General features: G+C 45.0%; 2 protein-coding genes across 3 annotated transcripts; both read right to left on the bottom strand.

The window, feature by feature from the left end:
* Positions 1-1,130: 1,130 nt before the first annotated feature.
* LOC119223416 (CTTNBP2 N-terminal-like protein) lies at positions 1,131-13,775 on the bottom strand. Of its 2 annotated transcripts, XM_037480722.2 has the most exons (6): positions 13,652-13,775; positions 11,957-12,070; positions 11,493-11,600; positions 4,675-4,926; positions 4,465-4,572; positions 1,131-3,553 (listed from the first exon to the last, which is right to left on the bottom strand). In XM_037480722.2, the coding sequence occupies exons 1-6, from the start codon at positions 13,655-13,657 to the stop codon at positions 2,258-2,260; spliced, it is 1,884 nt and encodes a 627-aa protein (XP_037336619.2). In that variant the 5' UTR covers positions 13,658-13,775; the 3' UTR covers positions 1,131-2,257. The 2 variants fall into 2 exon arrangements, with proteins under 2 accessions (XP_037336619.2, XP_037336620.2); XM_037480723.2 differs by lacking the exon at positions 11,957-12,070 and having other exon boundaries at positions 13,652-13,756.
* A 916-nt stretch (positions 13,776-14,691) lies between these two features.
* On the bottom strand, positions 14,692-18,765 carry LOC119222282 (cytochrome P450 3A40-like). Its single transcript, XM_037478791.2, has 13 exons — positions 18,588-18,765; positions 17,989-18,082; positions 17,846-17,898; positions 17,653-17,752; positions 17,411-17,524; positions 17,224-17,312; positions 16,950-17,098; positions 16,736-16,863; positions 16,528-16,606; positions 15,963-16,123; positions 15,660-15,886; positions 15,414-15,576; positions 14,692-15,303 (listed from the first exon to the last, which is right to left on the bottom strand). Exons 1-13 carry the CDS (start codon positions 18,656-18,658, stop codon positions 15,202-15,204), a joined length of 1,530 nt encoding a protein of 509 aa, XP_037334688.2. The 5' UTR covers positions 18,659-18,765; the 3' UTR covers positions 14,692-15,201.
* Between the last annotated feature and the right edge of the window lie 2,413 nt (positions 18,766-21,178).

Raw genomic sequence — 21,178 nt, 5'->3', positions numbered from 1 at the left:
CTGTTCAACGATGTAACTAACTTTAGATAGTCCTGAGTAACAAACCAATATCCCACCAGTTTACATTCTGGCACCCAGTAACCCTTCGCATAGTATTTTGGTATAAATTAAATATATAATATAACTACTGGACCCCCTGGTTATTGTCTGACGGTGATGTAGCCTTCTATTCCTCCTTTCTTAGCTGATTTCTTACTGCATTCTTCTGAAATAAACTAGTAGTTTTGTCCACTCCAGCTCCCGTCCCGTATCTCGTGTTGCTGGTCGGACTGTATACAGCGCCGGACGTGAGTTTGCTGGACCGGATCCCTAATATTGTAACCCCCGTCAGGTCCCGCGCCTGCGCAGAAATGACTGCTGAGGAGTTGTGTTGTTGTGTTGCTACGGGCTTACTAAATCCATATTACCAGTTAAAGCAGATACGGAGTAAACTAACGTTAGATATAAAGCACCGGTTGGAGCAGAGGATTTAAAAGGCTCTGGATGAAAGAGAAGCTGGTTAGGTTCGCAGAATCGGTTACCATAGTAACTGACCACGAGCTTGAGAAAACATCCCCGAACGTTTCCTTATCTCCGGGTTCACTAACTCCAAAGTTTTCCCCTCCATAGGCTTTCTGAAACAGGGCTTACACACAGCTCTTCAAGTGTCTGGATCTCTGAATCCCACCAGCGAGTCGACAGTAACGTGTTAAAAATGACGTCTGATATCAGGCGAGCTGGGCCGTGTGGAAACGGAACATTCCGAATTCAGCCATCGTGTTGACTGAACAAACGTAACACCATTATTCCTAAATTTAAGACTATTTGCAACTTTTCTTATTTCTTACCATTAAAAGCATTATTGTAAATGGTCTGAGAGGAAAACTTCCTGTGCTCTGACCTCTGTAAGCATGACTGGTCAATCCCAAGCATCATCTCACAAAAAGCTCATCAAATATATAATAAAGCATCTTTATAGTTTTTAAGTGTTTAAATTTAAGTTTGAACTTGTTTCACAAGACATTGCTTACTGTGGAACTTGTTAAATGTATGTTTATAGCCTTTGCATGAGATAAATAAACCCTTCCGTCCTTGCGACTCTTTTTAACTGCCTATTATATTGACATCTATTATCAGCTTCCACTTAAAATAATAAAACATGACTAGATATTGCAGGTATTTATGATATGCATATTTATTACAAGAGACTGTTGGAAACAATGCCTCTCACAAACAATGTATAAATCTACAGATTTAAATTCATAAAACTCTTAATTTTAGAGATTTTTAAAAAGCACAGTAAACCTAAAGAAACATGTGTCGCACAACACTAAGTCAATTATTTTGACAGTTACTCTAGGAACAGTTAAAGTAGCAAGATTCAAACCTTTTTGTCCCCATCATGTCCTTTGATGAAATGTCCCCAAAGAATTGTCACAACATCGTGATACAATCCTTGGTTTGGGTAAGGCAGAAGTCAAACTTCCCTGAATCAAATCAATATAAATTGTTGACGTACAATATTTTACAGTATTGTTGTAAAAAGTGTGCCCGATTTAAGGACAATATTCAGTGTATTAATGACAAGTGTTCAAGAAAGAAAACAGCATGTGCATGTGTTCAATTACAACGAATAAACTGAACTCTCTAAACTATTTACAGTCTAATAGTGTTTTCATAGACTACCTCGGGATGTCTTCAGGAACTGCATACGGATTGATTGAAACATTTTAAAACTACTCACTAGTTTATGGTGAAATGTACACATTTGCTATACTCTACATCCATTTACTTCAGCCCTTTGACTTGCTATACAGTGTTGCTTCTGACATAAGTCTCTTTTCTCTTCATGCTCAAATAATGCATCATGTTAGAATTAAAAAAAGGAGTGTTTGTACTGTAAAATCTTGTTAAAAAGTCTTTCTTCAAAACCAAACAGGTCTTTAGCTCATTGATATGGTTTCTTAATATACAATACAAGTTAAAAGTAAAATAGAACGTAGAAAAAAAATCTATATAAAAGAGTAAAGCTAGAAATATTCATGGGATATTATTTAATCAACTTAACAAAAAAAAAATCATATTATACTATTTTTTTTAAAGTTATTTTCTGCTTGTTTTAGGTGACAAACTCTTGAATGCATTTGGTTGAACCAGTTCAGTCTCCTACTGATTACGAGTGCTATAAAGTGGATTTAAAGGCTGGCATAGACGATGATTACAGGGACTGCCGACTCAGGACCGACTTATTGACCGGTTAGTTTGTATGATCTGCCCGTTAGCTGCTGGAAGATAAAACCAGGTCGGGTTCTTTGGCTCCTTCCTGCTCGCTGCTGCCGTGTCCACAGTTCCCCGTCAGCTCCGGGAAGAGGCTGGCCCGGGCCGAGTGACTCGGGGAGCCCGGAGTTGGACTCATGCCGGGCTTCTTGGGCGGTATCGGAGGAGCGTGGGTCCTCTCTGAGCGAGGGGTGAGTGGGGAGCGGATGCCCGGAGATAGAGGCCCCGAAGAAGGAGACCTCCCCCCTGGAGGAGTTGCTGCTATGTTGCGGTAGTCCGTGCCGAACGGAGAGCTGCTGATTGTTGCCAGCTTGACGCCGGCCTGCTGGCTGGTGAAGCGGGACAGCACCTGAGTGACAGTGTTTCGCGCCAGCTGCTTCGCTGAGCTGTGCTCTAGTGGGGGCGGGATCGAGGAGGAGGAGGAGGTGGTGGGGGAAAGGTCCCTGGGGGAAAGAGGGCCACCGTGCAGCTGCTGCTCCAGCTCAGCCTGGCTCTGGAACTTGTGCCTGGCGGCGTGGAATCGCTGGTTGACGCCAGCCTGGTAGGAGGACTGGTGGAAGCCTGGGCTGCCCAGCCGCTTGGCCATGACGGGCGAGGAGATGGGCGAAGAGGAGAGGGAAGAGGAGGCCGTGCTGGAGGGAGAGGGAGGGTGCGGATGAGGGTGAAGAGGGGAGTGCAAAAGTGCACCTCCCCCGTTCTCCATCACCCCTCCGTTCTCCGGTCCTCTGGCCTCCTGCGCGGGTTCTGACTCTTTATGAGCGTGATGGCCGTTGACCTTTGGCAGGGAGGAGGATTTAGGGGCGACCGTTATCTTTCCGTCAGTCTGAACAGATGTGGACACCACCGAGGGAAGCGGATCCCTCCCGTCCCTCTCGGCCTCTTTTACCACGTCTTTACCGCCTCCCGTTTCAGCCAACCTCCTCCTCAGCTCCTCCAGCTGTCTCTCCAGCTCCCTGCTCCTCTCCTCCTCTTCGGCGATCCTGGCTTTCATCTGCTCTCTCTCTGCGTCAAACTCAGCCAGCTGCCTTTCAGACGTGCCCTTTAGCTGCGCCGCCCTGCTCTTCTCATCTTCAAGCACCCCACGGAGCTTCTCCAGGGCACTGGTCTCCTCCTGGAGCAAAGTGCGAAGTTGGGAGACCTTTTGAGCCTCCTCCTGCGCCTGGCTGATGGCCTGTTGGAGCTCCAGAGTCAGGTTTGATGAGAGCTGTTGCTGCTGGGACAGTGACTCGGCCACCTGGCTTACGGCCTGTGCTTGTTCCTTCTCTAGCTTCTGCACTGCCGCACGCTCCACTTCCAGCTAGAAAGGGAGGGAGGGAGGTGGAGTACAAGGGTTGAGTAAACGGGTAAAGGCGAGGCAGCTTTTCCACATTTGACCACAAGGAGGCAAAACTACTGCTTACAATTCAACGGGGTGAGAACGAAATAGTGTTTCATGCAAATATAACACAATGCAACCATTGAGTTCTCTGCAATTCCATTTTTAAAGTAATTTATTTCTAGCGTAAAAGGCGTTATTATATCTTTCACATTTGTCCATATTTTTCAATAGCCTTCATGTCATTTCTTTCAAACTGCTCTTCTAAAATATATACAATTCACTTCATTAGACACAAAACCTTTTAAAATGAGGCTCAATTCCCACTTTTCCCCTAATTTTGTCCCGCTCGGCTGTATTCTGTTTAAAATCAGCTCCACTTAAATCCCCAAAAATAGAAGAAGGGATGAGACATTTCAGTGCGGATTGCTCTCAGGAAACCTCACTGACTTATGGCCGTCGTCTGAAGTTTGTATAGCGGCTGACTGTGTGCAGTGTGTGTGTGTGTGTGTGTGTGCCAGAGGATGCAGCATTAGACATGGACATTCATTATCTCAGGTTTCCTGGGGCCATAAAGCCACATGGAGGCTGGACAGCAAAACAATGGTTTCCGCCTCATCTGTTTCCTGTGGAAGAGCCCTGTGTATGTGCATACAACTGTTTGTGTTTGTCTGTACTTTAAAAGGCCCAGCCCTGTCCATCCCACTGCTTCCCTGCCCAGTCGCTTGGTTTTAAGTCACAGCTGACACATTGAAGAAGGACACGGTGCAGAGGAGAGGCAAAGGGGAGCAGAATACAAGTCCTTCACCAAATGTGCACGTTCACCGATAGGACTTTGCCCAACATACACAAGAATACATCTACACTTCATATCTTTCAAGCGTCAGTCATACCTGTTGCAGCAGTTTTTCCCTTTCCGTCTGCAGCATGAAGGTGAAGTCATCATTCTGTGCAGACTCCTGAGCACGCTGTCGCGTTTCCTCCTCCAGATCAGCGATCATCTATCAAAATCAAACAATGGAACGAAGGCATCACTTGACACGCAGGCGGGGTTGACCCGTGGAACTCACTCAATGTGCGTTGTTGACGACTGCGCCGCTTACCCTCCTGTGTCTGCTCTCAGCAGAAGCCAGCTGTCCCATCATCCTCTCCTGCATCTTCTTGCAGTGAGCCATGACCAGTTTGAGCACCGCCAGAGGGTTGGGTCCCACCGCCCGACCCTGCCGGTGTGTGTGGGACTGGGTGAGCGTGTTTTGGCGCTCGGAGGACTCGCTGTCCCGCTGCAGGGCAAGGAAGGGGTCGCTGAGGTCATACTCGCCATAGCGCTCCTGGACGAAAGCATCTCTATGCTGAGCCTGGAAACACAAAAGCAAATAGCACACATGTAATCGTGCGGTTTGACTGTTCCTTTAACTGCACGTGCTGGATTCAATCTACTTGGAGAAAGAAAATAGTCTGTCCATGTAAATAAACAGTACTGACTCAGAAGAAAAAAATCATAATAACTAGCGTGTCTGTGTATGGCCGGAAATTGGATTTTCACACTGCAGCACAGGTAAAATGTAAGATAAGAGGAGGCCCAACTGTCAGTGCCAAGAAAAGAGCAGGACAAAAAAAATTATAAACCATCACAACAAGAACAGAAGAAGGAGTTTATGTAAATGATTTATGTGTCATATCACCATCTGACATTAGACTTGTTGTGAGCTGTGTGTGTGTGTGTGTGTTTGTGTACACAGGAGATCCATGTGGAATGATGTAATTGTCATTGTGAGCAAAGCAGATGGTCGTCCCGCTCAACCCAAACACAAAGAGGTGAAGCACGTCGGTCCAGCCCCCACCGCGGGGCAGATGTTAACTCCTCCCTGGGGAGACAGGGGTGAGGGACCGGGCCATGAAAGGAGACACAAACGCAGAGCTGTTTCTAATGAGGAGGTTTTATTACACCCAAACTAAACTATTTCATAGAGAAAAAGATAGCACCCCAGGGTGCTGAGGAAAATGACAAAATATTGGATGTAAAAGAACTTTCCTTTTAGCGTTCCCTACTCAGGCTTCTTTGAGAGAAACAGGCTGGAATGAAAAACAAAGTGACACGTAATGAAGGCCTTATTGACCTCACTACGGAACATAATGATATATTATAGGGTGGTTTCATTTACTACATGCAATGACTAGGTTGGCGTTCTGGAGCCCTGCATCGTCAGCTGGCAGTACCAGTGATGTAAGCACAAGCCACAGAGTTCAACCCACGAGCCCTCGGGAGACGGGCCGCCGTCCCCTCTCGCAGTCCCCATGAGACGCCCCGGCTCTCAAGCTCCCCCCCCCTCCCTCCGTCTCCATGCCCAAACACGCATTGCACTGCATTCCTCTGCCTGCTCAATTCTCAGAAAATGCCTCTCTCTCCCCTTACGCCCCTCTGCCAGCGTCCCCTTTCTCACGACGCCCTCGGACTGTGGCAGCAGAGACACACACACACAAGCGCGCACAGAACCCCCGAGGACATCAGTAAGAGAGGCCGTAGTTCAGGCCGAACAAAGAACGTGGCCCTCAGTGAAGAGATTACAGGACTTGAACAAAGACGCAGTCTCAATGCCTGCACTCTTACGCATTGTTTCCCTGTGTGAGAAAGGCTATGAGAGTGTGTGTGTGTGTGTGTGTGTGTCTACTTTCTCTGTGTGTAAGCCATTTCTGCGTTCACCTGCGGCTGTGTGTGTGTTTTTGTGCTGGGCTTTGGAGTAGAGCTGTAAAGCTGCTTTATCGAGCTGAAGACAAAACTGCAGCTTCCGGAGTTAAATAGCTGTTTAAATAGATCGTTACGGGTTGGGCTGAGATTGGATTGTGTGTGTGTGTGTGTGTGTGTGTGTGTGTGTGGGTGTGGGTGTGTGTGGCAGGCCTAGCCCGGGGTTTGATCTCCTATGGTTTCTCTCGGGACAGTTGTGATCATAATGACAGAGTCTGTTTCTTTTCTATGAAGCGGGCATAACAACCAAACCATATTTGCGGCGAAAGCTCTCCTGCCACGCTACTGATGAGAACTGTTCTCTCTCTCTCTATATATATAAAGGCTATTCATTAAGTTAGTTAAGCTAGTCATTCATTTAAATTTGCATGAAGTATATAAGAAATTCCTCTAGAATTGCACGAAATGTTGTCCCCATTGAAACCTGTGTGACATCTTGTTGGAGCATTTCCTTCTTCAACAGCTTTGCTTCTGTCCCGCAGCTGTGACGAGGCGTCAAAAAGAGAATCTGAGTTTTTTCACCTGCAAACATGTTGTCAGTTTGTTTACCTACAGCCTCGGGGCACAATCAGGGCACTGTGTGGGCTGTTAAGAGCCGGCGAGTCCTGTTTCCCCTTCGCAGCCTCTGCACTGACTGTCACACAATGAGGTCAGCTGCTCCCCAATGGTATTGGGTGCACATCTCCTGTTACACGTGTGCAGTTTGCTCTTTAATCCAACTGCTAAATAGTGTTGTTGATGAAAGAAAAAACAGAATAGCTATCAAACCAAGCCGATGTCTATATGCCTGCACCCATTTCTTGGCGGGGGTAACGTTTCAAATCCAGCAGCTTTGCAGCGGCGGGTTATGGGAAAAGAAGGCGTCAGTGGAGAATTAGTCCGCTAGTCAGAAAGAGACAAAAGGACGGCAGGACCAGACTTGTCGGATATGAAAGGCTTCTTTCATGCAACTTAAGGAGTACCGTTTAAGCGTCTGTGCAACAAGAGGACAGAGGACAATGCAAAAGAAGCCAGTATATGAGGTTGCAGTTGCTGAAAGGAGTTTCGTCATGGACGCCGTTGACCGTAAACCTATAGCAAGGTATAGACGCCGCGCTCGTAGAACAGAAGATGCGCTGAAATGGGAAGCAAAGCACAGCAGAGAAAAGTGGGGCATACTTTTTAGATTCATGTCTGTTTTCTCGTATGAGGAGGACTTCAGTAGTGGACAAAACTACTCCATTAAGTCCTGTGGAGGTTTAATTAAAACGCTACGCACCAACCATATTCAATCTGCTTGAAATGAAGTCTTTTTATAACGCAACAGATTGGAAATGTCCAAAATGACCCTAAAAAATTATAACATTATATAACCATACCTTAGTATGGTTGATCTCTAGAAACAGCAAACAAGCAAACCAGCCACACCGGACAACTTGAATCGTTGACCACACCACTCTGAGGGGATAGCTTTATCTCGCTTTGTCTTCAGAGAGCCCCAACTGTGATAGTTTCCACTTAAAGCTGCATTCCTTGATTTTTGGCCACGTTTTGCAACTGTACAACAGTCTAAATGAGGGTTAGGGCTAAAAGAGAAATTTGTGTCAATGTTTAAAATAATTGTCTTAAGGAGTAGCGCTGTAGAGTTGGATGATAATACTCCGTGGCTCACTAACACTACAAGCAACATTACAACACTAAACAGTAATACATAGAGGGGCTTTTCCTGACATATTTTCAGAGAAATAATCACCCACACTGACTGACATTTTCTATATATATATATATATATATATATATGCATATCTAAATGCATTTGTGCTCTGCCATAGGAAAAAAAGAGGGAGAGAAAGAGTGAGGTAGAGAGGTAAAATGAGATTGTACGCTTAGGCTTTTAGAAGTGTAAGCTAAGGTGTGTGCTTAAGGGTTACTCTGTATCCTCCCCACCCCCCCGCCCACACATTTACCACCGACGGCAATAACATGATTGGGAAGGCTCACTTCGCTTTAGGGGCCGTGCAGCGAGACAACTCTCCGGTAATGTTTAACTTGCCGCTTATGGAGGGAGCTTCGGGGAGCAGGCGCTCTGGAGAAGCACGACTCATCATTGGGTGGAACAAGGAAGCGCTCCGGGATTTTCTTGAAACGCAGCCCACAATTAAAAGAGAATGATTTCACTGATGCTGACACAGGCACAAACTGCACTGAGAGAGCATTGGTTTTGCCTTCTGACCTCCTGTATCGCTCATTTATTTGCAGCAGGCAAATACTCCGCCGTTCAGTGCAAATAGCAGCAAAGGGTGGAACCTATTGCTATTTCAGATATGATGCATTATTTTTTCAGCTGGGTCTCGGGATAAGACGTCGCCAGAAAAAACAGCACCCGACCTGTCTGCTCGCATTGACTAATCATTGCTGTGAAATGTGTGTATCTGTGTGTGCGTTTGTGTGTGTAGTTGTGTGCTTTCTAACAATAAAAGACAGACGGTAACATTGGTTACTTTGATGTCATTTCACAATCATCCGGTCAGGGAGCTTTACTCTATTAGACCCTCAGTGAAGCACTTTGATATCAAAGTGCTTTTAGAGCGCCCTTGGGGGTGTAGTTTGGGCTTTTTTGTATTTTATCATATTCTTCATGTCCAAATTGGGCAGTGATTCCTTTAGAGAAAACACATATACAATCTTATCTGAAAATCACATTCTAGCCAGACCCTATTGTTTTAGGGAATCGGGAAAACACGTCAGCCCGTAAAAATACACATAGCATTTTAGGATTACAGGATATGACATCATATGAAAAACAAAACAGCATGACTGCAACGTTACCAACCCGATGCTCTGGGTGAACAAAGTTCAATCCATTGCCAAGCAGCAACAAAAAAGTTCTGTCCTGAGAGATATTTGGATATCTCCGTGTCAGACGTTTGTTTTCCCATATTTACTTGTTTGCTTAGTGTCTTTAAAGTAGTGCAACAACAAGTTAAGAAGGAGCGAGCTCCCCTACTAACGATTTAAAGGGTAGGTGTAGATCTGTTCAACCGACTTCAACTGGCATCAAGCCACTGAGAACTTGCTCTACGCTGGATTCATGCCATGTATGCCTGACAGAGTGAAGATAATAGTAGCGTTAGTTACAGTGTAGATGTAGACAATCATCAACCCAAAAGACATGCCACTCCTGTTTCGGGTGCAATGTTCTCAGCAATGTCTCCTTTAAAAAAAAAAAAGACTTGATTACGTCTCCTTGGCAAAGAGAAGTAACACCAGTAAAATCAAGAAGAGGCACGTCCCAAAGGTGACGCCACCTAAATAGTAAGAAAACGCTGATAGAGTTCCAAGTTTGTGGCGGTTTCGATGAAAGGAAGGGTTCAAAAGGTGCCTGGGTGGGAATGTCCCGACCGCTCTACAGGCCTCCCGAGTGCTCCCAGCTGACAGGAGGAACATTTGAGAGGCTTTTATTCTTTCTTTTCTTTACCTCACTCAGATCGACAACACTGAGGACAGAGCTCTAGCTAGAGAACAACGCAGTGGCAGATCAAGACCCGAGAGGAAATCACAACAGAGAAGACAGAGTGTACAAACACACAAAATCAATACAGGAACAGAGAGCTCAATATAGGACACATTAGCCTGCCATCGACCCCTAACACCCCCCTCTGCAGTCACGTGCCAACCCACAATCTGCCCTTACGTGAACCGGTCGGGGGGGGAAACGGTGTGCATCCCCCCCCAGAGGTAACAGGGGAAGTCTGCGATTTGAGCCTACAACTCTGTACATCCTCTCCACAATAAACACCGCCGCCACTAACCGGCCCACCAGGGACCATCAGTGTGTGTGTGTGTGTGTGTGTGTGTGTGTGTGGGGGCTGATAGGACATGGGTCACGGTCAAACATTAAGGAACCCCCCCCCACCCCTCCCTTAATGTTGCCGTGACGAGAGAAGGAGGAGAGCAGGGGAGGGGAAAAGTGGTTAAAGATAGGGAAAGGAGGAATCCGCACAGACAGCCAGGCGTCTGTTCGTTTGTACTGGGAGGGGAGGGGGTGGGGGAGGGGGGGGGGGATGACGTGCCTTCATCAGATCTCGGCGAATGCCATCGTAGCTGCTCGCTGAACTGGTGCGGTTAGACCAGCTTCCCCCTCGGGCATTGGCCTTGAAATTCTCCCACGATGACAGCCTCGCTGTCTCACAAGATAAACCTCCCCATCAAGGCCTGTTCAGTAGAACAAGACAGTCACGGTTGCTACTCGTCCTTATCGTCACAACCTCAACCACCATTTCAGGCAGTGAGTCAGAATTCGGGGCCTAAGCCGCCCCCCCCACCCCCCCGAAGAGCCTCTGCGTGCGGCCACGAGTGGGATAGGCAGCCAGTGGCGCAGAGAGCGACCGATCAGTACCGACTGAAAAACATTGCAAGGCATTGTAGTTGAAGGTAATGCTCTTTGAATCGATGATGAGTCAATGAGGATTTAAGGATTTGGGCTGTTGCTGCATAATGCCTCAGGTGCATTTGGGTCATTCAAACTGTGGGCAACGTACTCCCGAACATTCAGAAGTTGTCTGAGATGTACGGATGCTTTGGGAAGAGTGGCTGTGTAATCTGTGGATGTACACGAGGAAAAGGGCCGAACAGCCACCAAAATCTTCACTTTGGCCGAAGGCAAATTTGTTGTTTCTATCGAGCAACAACGAGAACTTCCCAGATTATGAGTGAGAAACAATGCGAAAATTGGAACTTAAAACACATTTGACCCTAAGCAGGTATGAACCATAGTAAGTCTGAACCAAAGCCTGGACGCAACATGGACATATTCAGGTCAGAATTATGCCTGAATTTAAATAAACAGGGCATGAAAATACTGATTTCCAACAGACCAGCATTAATGCGTGCTCTGGTGGAACAGACGCCCTGGGAAACCACTATGACTCCTGCGCCATTGTCTCCGTTTCCTTAGTTTCCTGTTTACACATCCCCTCCCTGTGAGCGCACATTCCTCTTTGGGGGGTGTCACGCTGAAACAGGTCAATCACCGTTAAACGTGAATGCCTTCGGGAAAGACGGAGGGAAAGGGTGTGTTTTATTTAATGGATTGCTATAATAGCTATAATAATATGTTTGCTGCTATATGTGTTCTGGGCTGTGAGTGACAGTCAGCGGGGGCGGGATCTGTGTGTGTGTGTGTAGCGGACTACTCACCCTCAGGGCATGTATGACCACATCCTGGGCCTCCAGCTCTCCTTCCAGGACACTGAGGAGAGTCAGCAGCTCCGCTCTGCTTAGAGCCTCCACATTCATCTTCTCATCCTGAGGAGGGAGATGGATGTTTAAACAATAGGAGAATAGTATGAAACTCAAAATGCCATCAGCAGGATTTGAATAATCACTAAAGCCAAGATGTTCCTTATTTTCTCCAAGTACGCCTTTTAGCAGTAGATCATTAGGGTGCATTAATGGGACTCGGGGCCCCATCTGTGGCCTCTCCTGGTGTTGTGCTCAGGGTTATAAACAGGAAGTCATTAGCATGTCTGCATCCTAAGTTGCTGAAGGGACTGAGGACATTGTAAACTCTATTTGGTTCCCGCTGTGAGGATTCAGTGGGCTGCAGATACCAACAAGGTTAGACAATAGCGATGCATTGAAACGTCACATTTGGCACACACTTTTAAGGTATTAGCCATCCCGCTCTCCATCCACCGTGTCCTGTGATTCATCAGCTGGGTCCCGTCATAGTCACAGGGTCCAGACATAACACACTTCACACAGCAGACATCATCCTTAAAAATTAAGAGAAAGACAAAACAAAGTTGACTTCATCCCGGGACAAAGTCGGCTTTCAGCTTATTCACAGCCCTTTCGGGCCGCTCCCCACAGCGTTAATTGTGTGTTTGAGGAGGTAACCTGTAAGCTTGGAGGTCAGATAACAGCCGCTGTAATGATCAGTGTGTCTCTTACACCTTCTGTTGTTCTCCCTTTCTTTCTCTCTGCCACACAACATAAATAAAGGAACTGAACTTGTTGTTGTGTTGTTGGGTGGCCAGAAGAACCCAGAGGGAGGATTGAGCCTCACACAGGAAATAAAATATGTATATTTATTTATGGGTTCAATAGAGATTAAATGTGAATAGTTGTCATCATATTTGTCAAGCCATTCGGTGTCACCTCGTGTTCATGTTTTTCCCTGCATATATATTTTTTATTTGTCACATATGAATACTAAAAGCAACTGTTCTCGTCTTAAGTGTAAACAGACCTCTGACAGCAGGCGTTGGATGTCAAGCGAAAGCTACTATTTACTTTCTGGCAGCAGCAGACAAATTCTTCAGTGCATTTTGTGGTTCACCACACACTCACAGCAAAGTAACCCAGTGCGTGTGTGTGGCACTGCATACTAACCTGTAGACACATGCACACACACACACACTCCTTTGTAGCTTGGATATGTGTGTGTTTTGGCTGTAAATGAAGGCGAATTTGTGAGTCACCTGTAAATTAGCATCCATGGGAAATCCGCCCAACATTCCAGGGATACCCACACCACGGGAAGCATCCCTCCAGAGGGGATCCCTAAACCTCCCTCTGTAGCAGCAGTTTGACACCCAGCCACCAATGGTACGTTCGTGCAGAACAACACACATGCATACAAATGCAGATCTACAAGTCAGTGGAAAGTAGACTACACTATGATCCATGTGCGTGCGTGCATGCGTGCGTGCACACCGTTTCTTTCCAGCCATCTGTCTCAGGGGGGCAAACCCAAAGCTTGGGTTAAACTTGACTACCCACGTAACCGGGGAGGGTCTGTGCGGTACATGAGCCACGCATGCGGTTGCTCAGGAACAGCAGAGGATCCACCTGCCGAGGCGCCTTTTGTCTGACCCCGGGGACATGTTGTCATCTCCCTCGTCGGCATCATTCACTTCAATTTGCTTCAAAGTGAGACAAAAGATCACAGAAGCACCAAACTAGCTATCGTCTATGGATTCCCTGGAGTGATAATGTTAAAATCAATCCGGCATCAATATCACTCAAGTGCACACACCCATCAGCCTGAACGTGAACTCAACTTAAGACCCGCGCTCCTCAGCGACTGTTGCTCTATATAATGTAATGTTAGATAAGATTATTTGTGCATTATTATTATTATTATTATGGGCCAAGCCCGATCCGGTTTGCGGCTGTAAAGTTTCACTCAGGCTAACATGAAAGGGCAAAGCCCCGTCCACAACGAGTAAATATCAGTTTAAAAACCCGTCTATGGACATGCATTTTCTTCCAAAAAAGCCTGACCAACTTGGAGGCTAAATTTCTGCAAACCACGGAGCAAATATTCACCCAGCCTTCCATGTTGAACATACCTTCATGCGCCTTGTTTTGCCCGCATTAATTGTCCTCCAAATCCAAAAAGGAGACTCCACAACAGCATGAATCAAAGCAGCCCACTGTCACAAGCGAATGCGAACAACAGACGTTCAGTGACGACGCCGCCGGCCAATCGAAGGGGCGTAGGGTTACAATCTGGCCAATGGCTAGCGGGCTTTCCGCTGGGGGGCGGAGCTTTGAGAGGTGCCGGGTTTGTGGGATAAACCTCTTTGTTTCGGACGTCCAATGTTGATTTCCACCCTTTACAGCGTGAATTGTTTCAATTGATCACAGATTTGGCAAAACGGTGGTCACCATAGTTAGATGTTTACTTTAAGTCACAGTAGTAAGAGCTTAGTGTTAAGTGTGTGAGTGTACTTCAACTGTGAATTATTTGTAAAAAAAATGAAAAAAAGAAATACAATTTATAAACAGATTTTAAATTCGGTTAAAATTATTGCTAGTTATGATCCTGATACGTTCATTTACAACAATAACTCATAGAATAGGTTATTTTTGAAAAATCCCATGGAGAATTAACGCCTCGTGGGGAGAAGAGCATCACCTTTCACCGTGTTGCATCGCCCCCTAACGGCCAAATGGTAGTAATGCAAAATAAGGTCCCTTATTTGTGAATGCTGAGGGCTCGTCAAACGTGTCTTATTTGATAAGATTTCAGATCCGGAGCTATTTTGTATTTCTGTCAAAAGAAAAAGTACTGAGGGGGAAAATTGCCCTGTGAGTAGTTAAATTATTCATTATTACAAATACATGACTAAAAGTTGACTTAAGAGTTGACTAAAGAGTTACTTAGTAGAATTCAAATGATGTTCCTGAATCTAAAAAGTACTTGGTCTTTGGTCATTAACACTGGGACATTGCATCATAAATGGATCATATCTTTTGCATGAATTATAGTGGTCAAGTTATACAAGTGGAGAAAGAAGTAGCTCTAATATGTACATATTTTATGCATTTTATAAATAAACTAAAATGAAACCTTGACAAAGGTACAATTAGTTTAGTTACTTTTCACAACTGCTTGAATTATATTTCCAAAGTAAGGACAACTTCTTTGCAAAAAATTACATGTTTTAAAAATGTGAGAAAGCAGCGAGACCTCACGTTGACCTCATTTTATTGGGTAAATTAAAAAACAAAATCACTAACCATGGAAACAAGTAACGCTGGATAACGATAACTGAGCATACTACATTCTCTACAGTCTAGAATATGTGTTTATACATTCGTTATTAAACAGATATTTAAAATGTTTAGAACTTCCTCCTGGTAAAAGGTAATTTACAAGAATAGTAAAAGCGAGATCAGGAGTGGAGATTTATCACAAAGCAAACTCTTTTAAATCAAAGACATACAAGAATACACAAAGGCAGGTAGTCAGTTAAAATACATGACTACCTACCGGCAATTTCGTAGCCAAGTTTTTGGCTGGACCAGTTTCCTTATTACAATTATGTAAATATTGCCTTATCTAAAGTGTCACAAGTTGGCCATTTTTGCGTTGTGACCTGAGCACTGAGCAGAGTTAGCCTGGGGGAGGATCAGCTACGGCTCCTCTGGGCTCCAGCTTCAGATTGATGGGACCCTTTGGGGAGGTAAATCCATCCGTTGACAGCTCCAATGGAATCTAGGAAAACGAGAGATGTGTCACAAAATTAAGCTCTTCCAAAGCTCAAATCCGATCTCACCCAATACCTGTCACTACTTGAAGACCGCAGATGCTGAAAGTCCTCTCACCTGGGTCTCCTTGCATGTGACGAAGCTGAAGCTCTGGAGGATCTCCACCACGCTCAGCTTCATCATTAAGAGAGCAAAGCGCATTCCAATGCAGTTCCTTGGACCTGCTCCGAATGGTAGGTATGAATAAGGATCAATGCTGTCTTTGTTCTCTTTGCCGAACCTGAAAAATGAACAGGTATTTAACATTGCCTAATGATTAGGATTAGGTCAAATGTGCCATTGGCCTGCTATTCATAACAGTACCTTTCCGGTTTGAAGGCATCGGGCTCAGGCCACAAAGTAGGCTCACGGTGGAGTGTGTAAACTGGGATCATGACAACGGTTCCTTTAGGGATGGTCACGCCCTCAATTTCCACAGAAGACTTTGACACTCTATCTAATCGATTACCACTCGGGTACAGCCTCATCGACTCATTCAACACCATGTCCAGGTACTCCATTTGCATCAAGGCGTCATAGGTGGGCCGAGCCTGCAGCACAAAAGGACTTATTAGTGCAATTTATGGTCATTCCTTTAGTTTAAAACAATGTAGGAATGAAAGCAACCTTATTTGGGAATGTTTCATCTATCTCCTCCTGCAGGGTCTTTTGGATGTCGGGGTGAGTCGCCAGGTTGTAGGCTAGAAATCCCAATGTGCCGCTACTTGTCTCATAGCCAGCGAAGATGAATATCATAGCCTGAGACAAGATCTCACTGTCAGTCAGTCCTGGAACACAAAGGAGTTGAAACTTTGTGTTGGGGAAATGCTCACAACGTGTCTGACTGGATAACTGTGGACCTCAGTGCGTCCTCGCTGGTCTTTGACTCTTTTTGTGTACGGACACCACGTATTTCTGATTTTTTTTTTACCCGATTCTTTATTTGAGTCAGTAAACTGCTGTTGACTTTTTTACTTCACAAAAAACATCATATTTACTTGCTTAGGTTTGAAAGAAAGCTCAACGGCCCAAAGATACACAACTTGTGTATTATGTCAACATTCAACTTGAGCAAATTAAAAAAGCTAAGTATTTTGCTTAAGAAAGTGACCCCCTGAAGCAAAATGTGTATCATACAACAACTCCAGAGAAAGCTGTGCACGTCAGTGCCTCCTTCTGGTTTCTTTCTCACCTTTGTGGGAGCTTGGATTGTCTTTGCTGGTCTCTGGGCTCTGAGAGTCCACCATCAACTGCATGATGTCCACTCGATTCTAGAGGACAAAGACCAGTGACGAGCCTTATCATCCAGTTTGGGTTTAATGAAGGGGCACAAAATATAAAAAACCTTATACACAACCAACATTGAATCCATTGTAGCTTATACGCGGTATAAATATGACCTTGTGTTCATTCTTATTCCGGTCTGATTTGATCCTCTTTAGAAAGTTGTAGAAGAAGTCTAATAATTCGGCGGAGAACAATGTCACATCCATCTTATCGAGCACCGGCTCCAAGAATGGAAACAGAACTGAAACGAATAAGAGTTGAAAATGTAAAGTTCGTAGATCAAAGGGACAAGATGAACATTCTGGTTAAACAACAAGGTTTGCATACCCAAAAGCACAAACAGGGGAGTCAGGAAGGTGAACTTGACCAGTTTCTTAATGTTTGCTACAAAAGGATCAGATGGATTGTTGATAGAATCGATGTCCACACTGAAGGCAGTGCTGGTCACAACATCCATACTGTAGGGTCCAAATATGCTGCACAAAATACGTTTAAATTCAATGTAGGAAACACAAATGGTTGAAACCATCCAAAATCATCTGGAGAACTGAAAAGTACAGATGGAGAGTCTGTGTCCTCTCGTCCCAAACACATTACTCACTCTTTAACGTCTACGACTTCATCCGCCTCTGCTTTCTTGTGAAGGCTCTTTATCAGATTACTCGAGTGCTGCAACATTATGGAGTACATCTGCCCAAAAGTAAATAACAAAAACATACCAGAGTGATGTAATAGATGATCAATATTTTTTCATTAAAAATAGGTTGAGCTGCAATGTGCTTTTTAACCTCTTTCAGGCGCCCACTGGTGAATGACGGTGAGAGTATGCTTCGAATCCTCTTCCATTCCTCATCTTCCACTACAGTTATGGCATCTCTTAAGGCTCCATTCAGACCAAAATGCTAACACACACACACACACACGTGAACACACAGAAACACACACACACACAGAGGATGCCCTCTTTGCATTATGGTGTTCAAATAGAGATCGTTTTGGAAGTGTCCCAGACGATGCATTTCCTCCTTACCCGTCTGTTAGTGAAGTTCGAATAACACTCCTTCACCAGGATTGATTTGATCATAGCCGTGTCCATGGTCGCCAGTACAGGTATCCTGCCATCGTAGATCCTTGGAATGAAATTGCAGATATTGTGTAGGCAGTAAGCTTGCAGCGTAGCAGCAAGGACGTATAGTCGGGTGTGTTGTTGCGCGCACACTTACCCCCACACCTTTCCATATTTCTCATAGCACTCGGTGTCAAAATTGTGGATGCCCTGAGAAATGAGAGCAGTGTGAACACATCATCAACGTGTTAGCGACAGCTGTTATCCTTTTTTTTTTTTTTTTTTAGAAATGGTTCTCGCCTTTCTGTACTCCAGAAATGTCCCGATAAAGGGCAAGGGTTTGGGTCCAGGGATGCCCAGTTTCTTGAAGAATCCATACGGTGCATATCCATACCTGAGGATGAGCACACACAGACCAAATCCTTTGCTTTTTGAGCTGGGTAATATTCTGCCTGCCTACATCAGCCTTTTGGGTTTTTTTGCAGTGTCATTTCAGAGTCAACAGGAGCAAGTGATGAAGCAGTTTTTCATTACACCTGTGTTCATCCCATGATGTCATCTTCATCATCACAGCTTCATGGGGACTTTAAACCTGACTCGATGCGTTATCAGCCAGAACATTCGGCAGGTCTTGTGTGTGCGTGGTTTACACATATAGATGATATATGCTTAGCAAGACACCTTCAAAACACAATAAAAAATAGTGTACTGTTTTCATCCCAGCCTTAATTTTTTTTTTTTAAAACAGGCCTAATGATTCCTTTGCACATAAATTAAGTGTTAAAATTAAGTTAAAATAAACATATACATTGTGTAGAAAAACAGGAAGTAGACTTTTTCTCCTCCTTCACTTTCCAACTAAAAGTTCACGTGTTTAAACGCCCACGCAGCCCACTCACACTGTGACGAGAGTGACGAAGAACACGATTAGCGTCCAGGTCTCGACGGAGAGCTCCGGGAGGAACCCCATGTTCCCCAGTGGGACTCCGGCTGATTGGAGGGTCTCTTCGTTAACGGGGGGGAAGCTCGGAGATCAGCGTGAGGAAGGTCGAGCTCTTCCTATAAAAACATGCAAGTTACGTAACATCATGTGACGTAACTTCCACGAATGCTTTTGGACTGTGGATCCTCTCACCGTTCGCCTACTTCGTGACCTGCAGGGACTCTCTGCAGCAGTCGGGTTCATTCGGATGTTGTTTTCCGTAAAGGACTTCAATTGTAGTTATAAGTTGGAAGAAGCCTGTGGTGATTTCTGTTCATCTCAATGCACATATAGTATATACCACTCACCGGCCACTTTATTAGGTACCCCATGCTAGTAACGGGTTGGACCCCCTTTTGCCTTCAGAACTGCCTCAATTCTTCGTGGCATAGATTCAACAAGGTGCTGGAAGCATTCCTCAGGGAGTTTGGTCCATATTGACATGATGGCATCACACAGTTGCCGCAGATTTGTCGGCTGCACATCCATGATGCGAATCTCCCGTTCCACCACATCCCAAAGATGCTCTATTGGATTGAGATCTGGTGATTGTGGAGGCCATTTGAGTACAGCGAACTCATTGTCATGTTCAAGAAACCAGTCTGAGATGATTCCAGCTTTATGACATGGCGCATTATCCTGCTGAAAGTAGCCATCAGAAGTTGGGTACATTGTGGTCATAAAGGGATGGACATGGTCAGCAACAATACTCAGGTAGGCTGTGGCGTTGCAACGATGCTCAATTGGTACCAAGGGGCCCAAAGAGTGCCAAGAAAATATTCCCCACACCATGACACCACCACCACCAGCCTGAACCGTTGATACAAGGCAGGATGGATCCATGCTTTCATGTTGTAGACGCCAAATTCTGACCCTACCATCCGAATGTCGCAGCAGAAATCGAGACTCATCAGACCAGGCAACGTTTTTCCAATCTTCTATTGTCCAATTTCGATGAGCTTGTGCAAATTGTAGCCTCAGTTTCCTGTTCTTAGCTGAAAGGAGTGGCACCCGGTGTGGTCTTCTGCTGCTGTAGCCCATCTGCCTCAAAGTTGGACGTACTGTGCGTTCAGAGATGCTCTTATGCCCACCTTGGTTGTAACGGGTGGTTATTTGAGTCACTGTTGCCCTTCTATCAGCTCGAACCAGTCTGGCCATTCTCCTCTGACCTCTGGCATCAACAAGGCATTTCCGCCCACAGAACTGCCGCTCACCGGATGTTTTTTCTTTTTCGGACCATTCTCTGTAAACCCTAGAGATGGTTGTGCGTGAAAATCCCAGTAGATTAGCAGTTTCTGAAATACTCAGACCAGCCCTTCTGGCACCAACAATCATGCCACGTTCAAAGTCACTCAAATCACCTTTCTTCCCCATACTGATGCTCGGTTTGAACTGCAGGAGATTGTCTTGACAATGTCTACATGCCTAAATGCACTGAGTTGCCGCCATGTGATTGGCTGCTTAGAAATTAAGTGTTAACGAGCAGTTGGACAGGTGTACCTAATAAAGTGGCCGGTGAGTGTATATATATATAATATCAGTACTGTGTGTGTTGGTGTTCAAGTTCAAGAAATGAGATATCCTGTAGAAACTGATCATCTTTGCCTGAAAAATGATTCTTTTGTTTTGGTCAGGGTAAAAACGGCTTGGATATCGATGCAGTAGATGCCACACATTTGATGTCATCCAAACAAAGGCAGCAGTGATGATGAAAGATGAGTCATCCAAACATTCCTGTCTGTATGACGTGAAATATTCTATTCACCTCAAGTTGATCTATATATATATATATATATATATAGATCAAATTGAGGTGAATAGAATCACAAATCTGCCTCAACAGGCTTTACATTTACGTACAACGAATGACATCCTCTGTTCTCGGAACCTCGCACCCAGAAAGAAAGGAAGGAGGATTTGATTCACTCGAGTGGTACTGGGGAAGCTTAATGTCACGCAGGGCATTTTACCTGCAGCCCTTTGGACTTGACCCATAAGAGTGGCCTTTATTTCAAGTGTGTCGGGAAGCCACGACACTGTGACGGCCGGCAAGCACACCACCAGGACCCGAACACTTCTCCTTTGTAGGAGCAGACCCGACTGAGCCATTAAGGCTTCCAAAGTTCTGCAATTGGTTTCAAAAGAATATAACAGAGCGTGCATTTGTTTTGTGCATTGTCTCCCACCTACCGAGGAGCGTAACCACTTCATACGCATGGCAGGGTGTGGGGTTTGATAAATTTTTTTTAAAAATGTTAAAGTCCAGAGTGCTAAATAGAGCAAAAGGTAGAAGATAACAGCCGAACTTGAGTTGTCTACACGCTGCCTTAACTGGGAATTAGTTTGTGACTATATCATTGTGGGCAAAGGTTGTTGATAAAAGGAATTATTAACCTGAACAAGCTCTCGCCAAACAAATGAAAAACTGCAAGAGTCATCCTGCTGCTACGCAACAGTTACAAAACAAATTAACTAACTACATGCAGGTGAAAAGTAAACAAACAGGAC

The sequence above is a fragment of the Pungitius pungitius genome, chromosome 1 (genome assembly GCF_949316345.1).
Source record: "Pungitius pungitius chromosome 1, fPunPun2.1, whole genome shotgun sequence".
NCBI lineage: Eukaryota > Metazoa > Chordata > Actinopteri > Perciformes > Gasterosteidae > Pungitius > Pungitius pungitius.
The sequence above is the reverse complement of the archived record's forward strand: the minus strand, read 5'-3'. Positions and strand labels throughout refer to the sequence as shown.

Excerpts from the sequence above, each read along its gene's own strand:
- LOC119223416 (XM_037480722.2), bottom strand. Across the intron at positions 11,601-11,956 it reads GGATGGCTAATACCTTAAAA|GATGAGAAGATGAATGTGGA; the intron begins GTGTGTGCCAAA and ends CTCCCTCCTCAG. Across the intron at positions 3,554-4,464 it reads GGGAAAAACTGCTGCAACAG|CTGGAAGTGGAGCGTGCGGC; the intron begins GTATGACTGACG and ends CTCCCTTTCTAG.
- LOC119222282 (XM_037478791.2), bottom strand. The coding sequence starts at position 18,658 with ATGGGGTTCCTCCCGGAGCTCTCCGTCGAGACCTGGACGCTAATCGTG. Across the intron at positions 17,313-17,410 it reads CCAGTGGGCGCCTGAAAGAG|ATGTACTCCATAATGTTGCA; the intron begins GTTAAAAAGCAC and ends ACTTTTGGGCAG. Across the intron at positions 16,124-16,527 it reads CAATCCAAGCTCCCACAAAG|GACTGACTGACAGTGAGATC; the intron begins GTGAGAAAGAAA and ends TTTGTGTTCCAG.